Raw genomic sequence first — 11,524 nt, 5'->3', positions numbered from 1 at the left:
AGCCTTTTGCAACAGCCCAGCAGCAACTGGGTGGTCATGGGGGGCTGGAACACAAACTGTCTGGGGGTTGCTATAAAAAGGCAGAGCAGCCAGCTCCACGCACCCTGCAGCAGCGCCGAGCCGTGGGTCCTGCATGCAACAGAGCAGAGGTAACATCTCACTGCAGCACCAGGGCTACTCCTGGCACAAATGCTGCGGCCTCAGAGGATGTCGGGGCTGCACGGGGGAACCCAGGTGTCTGCGGGGTTTGATGCAAGTAGCTGGGCTGGAGTCTGGGCTGGTATCAGGGTGGGGAAGACCCAGGTGGCCGTGGCTGGGGACACACACTGCGGGTGCTTCCCTCTGGTGCCAGGGGGGCCATGGGCGGCTTTGGAGGTGACCCTGATGCATCTGCTCTGCTTCTCCCTGCAGCCTTCTCCGACTCTGCGCTCTCCCCCTAGCAGACGCCCGTGCCCTGTACTGCTGCACTCAGCGGCTGAGCTCAGCCGGTTGCAGAGGACCGGGTCCTGCGCTGCCTGGGGCATCCCCGCTCGTGGCTGGACCCCCGGAGCTTCCTGCACATGGAGCACCTTGGCCTGGGCTGGGTGCTGCTGGCCGGCACCTTGGCTGGCACCTTGGCCATCAGAATCACCTGTGAGCAAGACCTCGGCCCCATCATTGAGGTGGGGATGGACATGGCCCAGAACTCCTTCGATGACCAGTACCGGGGTTGCAGTTACAAGATGGAGGCGGCGGTGAAGAAACTGTACCACATCGAATTCAAAAACCCGATCTATGCAGACACCTGGAGAAGAGCAGACGAGAGGTGGCGGAAGCAATGGGGCAACTCCAACCACACGCAGGTGCTGCGGCGGGAGTACGCGGTGGCCGTGCTGGCGTACACTGCTGACACATGCCTGTACAGCGAGTTCAACAAGGCCGTGTGTAAGGGTGGGAGCTCCCGCAGGTACTACCTCCAATCCTTCCACTTCAAGACGCTGCATTTCCTCCTGACTGAGGCCCTGCACACTCTGCGGAATGCCCAGGGCCGCAGATGCTACAACGTCTACCGTGGCGTCGGGGGCATCCACTTTACGGCCCAGATCAACCAGACCGTCCGATTCGGCCAGTTCGCCTCTGCCTCCCTCCAGAAGGAGGTTGCTGAGTACTTTGGCCAGGACACCTTCTTCTTTGTGTACACCTGCTACGGTGTTCCCATCTGGAACTTCTCCTTCTACCCTGGTGAGGATGAAGTCCTCATCCCACCCTATGAGGTCTTCAAGGTCACCAACTTCACACGTGACAGAGACAGAAACTTCATCCATCTCCGCTCCCATGGTGTGTGCAGCAAGTACAACTGTGCACTGCTGAATAGTACGGGCAGCCAGCAGGGTGGGTACCATCGTGAGATGGCTGGGGACAGGGCACAGCCCTGGGCAGGCGCCGCCGTGCTCCCCGCGCTCCTCCAGCCATGGCTGCAGAGGAACGGGGGCCCCGTGCCACCGGCTCTGTGAGGGGAAGGGGAGCCTCGTGGTGAAGGCAACACCTCCGTGTGGGGAGCTCGGGGAGCTCGGGGAGCTTGAAATAACGTGGAGCTGCTGTGCGGAGGCATGGGCGTGTGTAGAGAAGGAGGAGCAGGAGGGCCTGCTGAGGGGTTTGTTTGGGGTATAAAAGGGCCGGTCAGTGTTTGTGTGTCCTATCGTCGCATTTTCTCATTAAAGCTTTTCTCTTTGCACACTCGCAGCCTTTCCCATGTGTACGCGTGCTGAGAGGACTACGTGCCAGCTCCTGGCGAGGCCTCTGTGTGTGCGAGTGAGCTCAGTGCCAGCTCCTGCAGCCAGATCCAAGTGTCCCTTCTCTCCCCAGCCCTGCTGGGGAGGAGGGGAGCGAGCGGCTGTGCGGTGCTGAGCTGCCTGTAGCTTCAAGCACAGCAGGCCTTCTGGTGCCCAGTGCGAGGCCCGAAGGCTTGAGGTAACGGCAGACCCAAGCGCAGCGTGCCCGAGAGAACAGCCCTGCGGGGATCAGCCCACAACACGGCGCTGAGATAAGGGCAGGGAGGTTGCTCAACCATTATTGTAATGAGTGAAACAGACTCAGAGTAGGAAGATGAGTATCATTTATTGCCTATTACTAACAAGCGAGAGCAGTTAGAAAACAAAAAACCAAACTCCAACACCTTCCCCCCATCCACCTCTTCCACCTCCTCCCCGCGAGCAGTGCAGGGGAACGGGCAATGGGGGCTGCGGTCAGTCCCTGCGGCTTCATCCCCGCCGCCCCTCACGGTCCCTCTGTGCCCCTGCTCCCCGTGGGGTCCCTCCCATGGATGCCGTCCTTCCCAAACTGATCCTTCAGGGCCTTCAAGAACTGCTCCCACACGGCTCCGTCCCACGGGGTCCATCCCCCAGTCCCAAACTGCTCCAGCACGGGGCCCCACAGGTGGGCGGCAGCTCCCCCCAGACCCCATCCACCTGCTCCACCGGGGGCTCCTCCACCCATGGGGGGGCTGCAGCGTGGAGATCTGCTCCGTGTGGGACCCATGGGTGCAGGGGGACAGCCTGCTCCTCCAGGGGCCTCTCCACAGGCCGCAGGGGAACTTGTGCTCTGGTTCATGGAGCACCTCCTGCCCTCCTGCTGCACTGACCTTATCAGAGAGGCTACCTCAGCAGCCCCCCGCTACCAAGACCTTGCCAATACAGATTCACAGAACAGCAAACTGAAAAACTAACAAACAAACAAACACACAGCTTTTAACAAACCATCAGATATGATAAATAGCAAAAGAGAGAACACGGCACAGGATCACACTGAAATTTATTAAGAGCAAACCAGACAACATTGTGGGCAGCAAATCAACAAATATGTTCGACAAATATGATCATTGTAAGCTCCTCTGAAGCACTCTGGTCAAATTTCTTGTCATCTCCACCCCCTGAGCCTCTCAATGGATGCCAAAAGGCTGCCGTGGTTTCACATTGATGTCTAACTAAAAACCACAACTGCTCTCTCATTGCTCCTCAGAGACAGAGGGGAGGCAGAAAGGATGGCCCAAAGAAAAGGCTAAGGGGTTGAGAGAAGGATAATTGAAATGCAAAAGAAAAAGAAAAAAAAAAAAAAAAAAAAAAAGCCAAGTCACACAGAAGCAAAGAGAAAGCAGTTACTCTCCACTGCCCATCAGCAAGCAAGGTCAGCCACATCTTGGGAAGCAGGGCCCCAGTACACATATCTGTTGTTTGGGAGGAAAAACCTCTCTCAATTACTTTCCAATGGTCTTGGGAATCCAGAGAGATCCCGGTCTCTTGGCAGATGGCAAATGTGGTTCCAGTTTTCAGCAAGAGCGAGAGAGAAGACCCTGGTAACGACAGACCTGTCAGTCTCATTTCAGTGCCTGGAAAAATCATGGAGAAAATTATCCCAGGAGTTATTGAAAAGCACCTGAGGGACAAGGCAGTCACTGGTCATAGCAAGCAGAGGGTTCAGAGGTACATCAGGCTGACGGCCAGTTACTAGTGGGGTTCCCCGGGGCTCTGTTTTGGGGCCAGTTCTCGTCACTGTTTTAATAAATGACCTGGATGTATCACATGAAGGCTTACTAAGTAAGTTTGTGGATGACACTAAATCGGGAGGAGCTGCCGTTGCTCAGGGACAGGCTGGGCATGGGTCAGAGGGTGGTGAGCAATTGTTTTGTGCATCACTTTCTTCAGTTTTCTTGCTTGCTTATTTTCTGTCTTTCTTTCTCATTAAACTGTCTTTCTCTCAGCCTGCCAGTCTGTGCACTGTTACTCTTGTCAGCTCTCTCCCCTTCCCCCGGTGGGGAGGTGACTGAGGACGTGGCTGTGCGGTGCTGAGGTGCTGAGCTCTCTGCTGCATTACACCACAGCGGTGCTTTTAGCACCTAGGGTGAGTCCGGAAGGTACCCGAGATACTGTGAGAGATCCACAGACCTGAGCAGACAATGCTAGATGGGACAAACTGCTTTAGAATTCGTGCCCATGGTACATTTGTTAGCAGCCCCTGGTTGCAATGCTGATTTATTTGCTCTCCAGGTTGCCTTGTGTAAGCCCTCTCCTGCTGCGTATGCTCCCCGTGCTGCCATCAGCACCTCCGAGGGCTGCTTGAAGGCTGCTGGGGGCAGCTGGCTGTGCCTTCCCCAGCCTGGTGTGCGTGGGGTGTGCGGCTGCATTCACCAGCAAACTTTAGGCTGCACCAACCAGCCAGCAGCAGGGGTTTTGGGCTGGGCTAGGGCATCAGGCGGACAGGGGGTCTGTGCTGGTGCCCCCAAGGAGTCTGTGGATGAGGGGTGAGTGCATGAGCCCCCAGCTCACACAGGGGAAGGTGCTTCCCTTGGCTGCAGACCATAGCTGATATGGTGCTGTGTTTGGGATTTAGGATGAGACTACTGTTGATATGACACTGATGTTTTAATTGTTGCAGAGCAGTGCTCTCACTAAGCCAAGGACGTCTCAGCTTCCCGCTCTGTCCTGCCAGCGGGCAGGCTGGGGGTGCAGCAGGAGCTGGGAGGGGACAGGCCCAGGGCAGCTGACCCCAACTGGCCAAAGGGGTATCCCACACCATATGGGGTCATGCTGGACAATATATAGGGGTGGCTAGCTGGGGTGGGGGCTCAGGCTGCTCAGGGATAAACTGGGCATCCATCAGAAGGTGGTGAGGAATTGCATTGTGCATCACGTGTTTTATACGTGTTATTAATCTTACTACCATTTTGATTATTCTTCTTATTTTTTTTTTCTTTTCTGTCCTATTAAACTGTCTTCAGCTCAACTCACAAGCTTTTACTTTTTTTTTTTTTTCTTTTTTTTTTTTTTTTCCTCGATTCTCTCCCCCATCCCACTGTGAGGAGGAAGAGCGTCTGTGTGGTGCTGGTTAAACCACAACAGTTCTTTTGACACCCAAGATGGGGCCCGAAGAGCCGAGATAGTGTCAGATGTGATGACAGCATGTTAAAACAAAATTATTGTAACCATTATATCAGCTTAATAGCGCTGTTTTGTTTGTTTGTTTGTTTTTGTTTTGTTTTGTTTTGTTTTGATCTGAGGTCTGCTGTGCCTGTTTTCTGAATTCAGTTATATAGCACATTACTTACTGTATGTGTTCCCTGTCGTGCTGTTTATTGTTTTGGGGGGCTGGTTTAAGGTTAGTTTGCTGCTTACTGTGTAGCACTGGCTTATGACATGATAGAATTACTGCTCATGAGACTGATAGGTACCTTAAAGGATGAGACTACAGGTACCTTAAAGGAGGCTGTAGCCAGGTGGGGTTGGTCTGTTCTCCCATGTGCCTGGTGACAGGACGAGGGGGAACGGGCTAAAGTTGTGCCAGGGGAGGTTTAGGTTGGATATTAGGAAGAACTTCTTTACCGAAAGGGTTGTTAGACATTGGAACGGGCTGCCCAGGGAAGTGGTGGAGTCACCATCCTTGGAGGTCTTTAAAAGACGTTTAGATGTAGAGCTTAGTGATATGGTTTAGTGGAGGACTGGTTAGTGTTAGGTCAGAGGTTGGGCTGGGTGATCTTCCAACCTAGATGGTTCTGGGTGTTAGAAATGGCTCATTCTTCAAAATAGGATTAAATAAAAAAATAGGATTTATTAAAAGAATAGAGGTAAGCAAACAGCACTGGGTGCACTGGGAGTCTCCGCTCCACCAGGACGCACACCAGTTACATCAAGTAGCTGATTTTTATGCTCCTAGACTAATACATTCATTACTACTTCTAAAAAAAATAGGTTATTATAATTAGCTTCCGGGGTCTAGTCCCTCCTACTAGAGCATGCGCATCAGTCTCCGCTGGTCCCTCTGGGGGTCTCTAGGGGTCTTTCATGCTGAAGGCTTGTAGTCTTCCTCTCCAAGTTTTTTTCTCGTCCTTCCCCGTTGTACTCCCTTGGCACCGTATCAAGTTTCTAGAACATCCCCTGCAGGTCTTGTCTCCTAGCCGTCCTTCAGGTTCTTTTTTTTTTCCTTCTTCTTAATCTCTTGGCCACCTGGCCAGATATCAGAGGCCTGCATAGTATCCCATAATAGTCACTAGTTGTTATCAGTTGTTCTGAAACCCCCAGACATCAAAGACTTCATACAAACACAAATAGCTTTCTTATTGACACTTCACCAGTAATTAAAACATTCTTCACCAGCCATTCACAGGGACAGTCACACCTAGAGCAGTGTTAAGTTAATCTCGAAGAAGACAGCAAAAAGGCTGTAACTGTTAGAAATAGAAGTCCGGAATAACAAAAGCAAACAGGTTCATAAATTTGAGGAGTATTTTCTGAAGACTTGATAAATTGACTAGAATGAAGGGGAGACTGGGACACACTGCATCTGTGGTTCAAGAATTAAATTGCCAGTGCAGGGCCCAGAGGCAGACAGGACTGTTCTTTATGGACACAAATTGTTAAAACATTCCTAACGTTGGATTCTGTAATCTGGTATTTGTACTCAGCATTGCCATCACTTCCATACTTTGGAAACCATATCTCAGAAACTAGTAATAATTACATCATTTACCTTTTCTTTTCAGGGATACAGTCTGTGAAGGGGACAAGGGAAGATATTTTCCCCACCTGCTCACTCCCCCTTTCTCCTTCACCTGCCCTTTCTCCCCCAGGCTAGTTACAGTAGCTCCTCAAAATTTGAATGTCCCTGGGATGTTCAGACCAGCATGTTCTTATTGTAATGTCTCCTGAATGCACTTCAGGTTTTGTTTAAGGTTAAACAACTACTTAAGAATGCCACCCAGACCCCTGTCCCGAGGCAGGATGGTTATGAGTGGCAGGGAGTGTGGCAAGGATGTGGTCTGGCTGGGATGTTAACTTCCCCTGCAGCAGTCCACGCAGTGCTGTGCTCTGTACTTGGAGCTGGAACAGCAGTGGGATCACACCAGGGTTGTGTCTGCTGCTGAGCAGCAGTGGCACAGCATTGGGCCTCTCTCTAACCCTCCTAGAGGGTGGGCAAAAAGTGAGAAGAGAAACATCCCCAGGGCAGCTGACCTAAACCAAAAAAAGGGATGTTCCATACCATGTGGTGTCACACTCAGCAATAAAAGGTGGGAACAGGAAGAAGAGGGGAGGGGTGGGCTCTAGTTGGGAAAACGTCAGTCCTCCTCCCAAACACCAGCTCCATGCGTTGAGGCCCTGCTTCAAGGACATGGTCAAGCATCGCTCATTTGTGGGAAGTAGAGAGTAATTTCTGTCCTCTGCACTTCCACATAGCCTTCATTTGTTTTATTTGTTTGTTTTCCTCCTTTTCTTTTTTTTTTTTTCTTTTCCCCTTCCCTTTTCCCCTTTCCTTTTTCTTTTTCCCCCCCCTTTAGTTAAGTTGTTTAGTTCATAATAATCTTTCTTTAATTATTATTATTATTTCCCTTTAATTAAGTTATCCTTATCTCAACCCGTGAGTTGTTCTTTGCTTTACTTCTTCCCCTCCTCATCTAAGGAGGGGAAGTGAGAGAGCGGTTGTGGTGTTTAGCTACCCAGCACGGTAAAACCACCACAGTCCTTTTTGGCACCCAACGTGGGGCTCGAAGGGTTGAGATAACAATAGAATTGATTAAGGCGCGTACAACTAACACACTTACTTGCTAGTAACCATGTTCAGTGTCCTGTTAATAATGGCTTGTTTGATCATATGTCATGCAATCCGTGTCATGGTCTCCTTTCTCCTATATATCCGATCCGACAAAGTGCTACAATCTGTGTTCATTTTTTTTTAATTCGCTGTGCTGCCAAGCACTGGCCTTGAGTTTAATCTGGCATTCAGGCTCTGCGCTGTTATCATTTGGGTCTCATGGAAACTATCTTTTAGGGAATATTCAGAACTACACTGCCTTCCTTTCCTCATCTGGATACCAGTTTATTAATAATATCAGGAATGGTACCTTTCCCTTCTTTCACAGTGGGCTAATTAACACAGTTTGGGAGTATTTTGAACAGCCATGTGTAACCCATGTATTGCTATTTCTAATTCTGAATAACGGGTTTCCTCTTCTCTCTAAGATTAGTCGATTGTTTAGAAAGCTTACCTGGGAATCTGTCTTGAAACAGTCTTGTGGCGAGTGGCAAGGTGTGTGGGATGATGTTGGCAGATACTTGTCACGGGTGTCACCTCCAATAGTTTTGAACTTCACCCCTGAGCAAGTGCAAAATCCTAAAAACCTGGTAGAATGTTTGAGAGTTGTATGTCCTGACCCTGATAACACTGGAGAACAACAGCTTGCAGCATTGTGCTGGGTCCTGGCTTACTCCCATCAAACACTATTTAACATCATCCGGCACCTTGAAGAGAGGGAGGAAGTTTCTGAGTCTGATGACCAGATAACACATGCTGTGGCTGACCCAGAGGACCAACCAACTATGGTATCAGTCGCCCCCATAGTCAAGTCAAAACAATGGAAACGGAGGTCAGCTCGTTTAGTAAGGGAAGAAGGCTCTCCTAAGAAGGAGGGAAAAGGGGAAATGGCAGGCACCTCTAAAGCAGAGCCATCACAAAAACAGCAGGAAAAAGAGCTGGAAATCATAAAGGAATCAGAAACCACTCGATCCCTATCGCTGAGTGAGTTGCGAGAAATACGAAAGGATTACGGCTGACACCCAGGTGAACACATCCTCACCTGGCTGCTTCGATGCTGGGATGCTGGGGCCAGTAGCCTACAATTAGAAGGCAATGAAGCCAAGCAGCTGGGATCCCTCTCTAGAGAAATGGACTAAGTAATTAGGAGAGGAGCACAGGTCCTCAGCCTCTGGAGACGACTCCTGGCAGCTGTGAGAGAAAGATATCCCCATAAAGAAGATATTGTATATCACATAGGCAAGTGGACAACTATGGATAAAGGTCTCCAGCATCTGCGGGGATTAGCTGTGCAGGAGATGATTTATAGTGATTTGGACAATGCCCAGACACCTCAAGATCCCGATGAAGTCCAGTGCACAACATCCATGTGGCGTAAATTTGTGCAGAGTGCACCACCAGCACATGCCAGTACACTGGCAGTATTTAGCTGGGATGAGGGGATGGGACCAACAGTGTGTAATCTGTCCTGCCAGCTTCAAAAATATGAAGACAACCTCTCTGCTCCACTATGGTCCTGTGTCTCAGCTGTGGAGAAACTGTCTGAAAGACTTGACCACCTCGTGGAACGAGCATATTCCCCATATTCCCCCTCATCTAGACGGAGTGATGCTTCAGCCACTAAGAATCAGCATTTGCCTGCTCAAGAGAGAGAGTACCCAAGATGCACACCACGTGGCACCTTTTGGTTTTATTTGAGTGACCGTGGGGAGGATATGAAGAAATGGGATGGTGTACCTACCTCAACCCTAGCTGCTCGGGTACGTGAACTGAAAGGAAATACAGCAGCAAGAAGAGGGGCTCCTAAGGGCTTTTGGCTAAGGGCATAGCTGCTTTGAGCACAGAGAAGATTAGGCAGCTGTCTGCCCTGCCTGGCCTTTCAGAAGACCCTTGTGTTGTAGGATTGCTGAAGGTTGAAGAGCACAGGTACGAATTGCTACTACAACGGTGCACCGACAGCAATATGGCACCAACCGAGACTCCCTGATTCCCATCCATGAGTTGGTTCACCGACTGGAGAGTCAGGGAGTAATCAGCAAGACTCACTCACCCCTTAATAGTCCCATATGGCCAGTGCGAAAGTCTAATGGCGAGTGGAGGCTAACAGTGGACTATCGAGGCCTGAATGAAGTCACGCCACCGTGAGTGCTGCAGTGCCGGACATGCTGGAACTCCAGTACGAACTAGAGTCAAAGGCAGCCAAGTGGTACGCCACAATTGATATTGCTAATGCATTTTTCTCCATCCCTTTGGCAGCAGCATGCAGGCCACAGTTTGCTTTCCCTTGGAGGGGCATCCTATACACCTGGAATCGACTGCCCCAGGGGTGGAAACACAGCCCTACCATTTGCCATGGACTGATCCAGTCTGCACTGGAACAAAGGGGAGCTCTTGAGCACCTGCAGTACGTTGATGACATCCTCGTGTGGGGAACACAGCAGAAGTTTTTGAGAAAGGGAAGAAAGTAATCCAAATTCCAAAATTCTCCTGAAATCTGGTTTTGCCATTAAACAGAGTAAGGTCAAGGGGCCTGCACAGGAAATCCAGTTCTTGGAGGTAAAATAGCAGGATGGATGTCACCATATTCTGATGGATGTGATCAATAAAATAATGACAATGTCTCCGCCAACTGGCAAAAAAGAAACGCAAGCTTTTCTAGGCCTTGTGGGATTTTGGAGAATGCATGTGCCAGGCTATACTCAGCTTGTGAGTCCTCTATATCGAGTGACTCGAAAGAGAAACTATTTCGAGTGGGGCCCCAAGCAACAACAGACCTTTGAACAACTCAAACAAGAAATAGCTCGTTCAGTAGACCTTGGGCATGCCCATTCTGGACCATCTGTGCAAAACATACTTTATACTGCAGCTGGGGAGCATGGCCTCACCTGGAGCCTCTGGCAGAAAACCCCAGAAGAAACTCGAGGTCAACCTCTGGGTTTCTGGAGCCGTGGCTACCGAGGATCAGAAGCCAATTACACCCCAGCTGAAAAAGAGATACTCACAGCATATGAGGGTGTTCAAGCTGCTTCAGAAGATGTGGGTACAGAAGCACAGCTCCTCTTGGCACCACGGCTACCTGTGTTACGTTGGATGTTCAAAGAGAAAATTCCCACTACACGCCATGCAACTGATGCTACGTGGAGTAAGTGGATAGCGTTAATTACACAGCGGGCTCGAATGGGAAAACCTAATCGCCCAGGAATCCTGGAAGAGATTATGGACTGGCTGGAAGGCAGAGATTTCGGAGTGCCAACAGAAGAGGTAACTCGTGCTGAAGAAGCACCACCATACAATGAGTTGCCAGAAGGCAGAAAGCAGTATGTGGTGTTCACTGACGGATCCTGCCGTGAGGTAGGGAGACATCGGAAATGGAAAGCTGCTGTGTGGAATCCCATACGACGAGTTGTGGAGGCCATGGAAGGAGAAGGTGAGTCGAGTCAGTATGCAGAAGTAAAAGCCATACAACTAGCCCTAGAGATTGCCAAAAGAGAAAAATGGCCGGTACTGTATCTCTACACTGACTCATGGATGGTGGCAAATGCTCTGTGGGGGTGGCTGCAGCAATGGAAAGAGAGCAACTGGCAGCGCAGAGGTAAACCTATCTGGGCTGCTACCCTGTGGCAAGATATTGCTGCCCGGGTAGAAAACCTGGACGTTAAAGTACGTCATGTAGATGCCCACATGCCCAAGAGTCGCACTACTGAAGAACATCAGAACAACAAAGAAGTGGATCGAGCTTCGAAAATTGAAGTGGCTCAGGTGGACCTAGACTGGGAACGTAAGGGTGAGCTGTTTGTAGCTCGATGGGCCCATGAAACATCAGGACATCTGGGGAGGGAAGCCACATACAGGTGGGCTCGTGATCGAGGGGTGGACCTGACCATTGAGGCCATCACACAGGTTACCCATCAGTGTGAGATCTGTGCTGCAATCGAGAAAGCCACGAAGGTAAAATCTCCCTGGAACA

At 50.4% G+C, this 11,524-nt stretch overlaps 1 protein-coding gene across 1 annotated transcript; it reads left to right on the top strand.

Moving 5' to 3' along the window:
* Positions 1-560: 560 nt before the first annotated feature.
* Positions 561-1,493, top strand: LOC309891780 (NAD(P)(+)--arginine ADP-ribosyltransferase 2-like; the record flags this gene model as incomplete). Its single annotated transcript, XM_082784625.1, has 1 exon — positions 561-1,493. One exon carries the CDS (start codon positions 561-563, stop codon positions 1,491-1,493), a length of 933 nt encoding a protein of 310 aa, XP_082640751.1.
* Positions 1,494-11,524: the final 10,031 nt, after the last annotated feature.

This window comes from Aythya marila (genome assembly GCF_965140915.1).
Source record: "Aythya marila genome assembly, chromosome: 1".
Lineage (NCBI taxonomy): Eukaryota > Metazoa > Chordata > Aves > Anseriformes > Anatidae > Aythya > Aythya marila.
The sequence above is the reverse complement of the archived record's forward strand: the minus strand, read 5'-3'. Positions and strand labels throughout refer to the sequence as shown.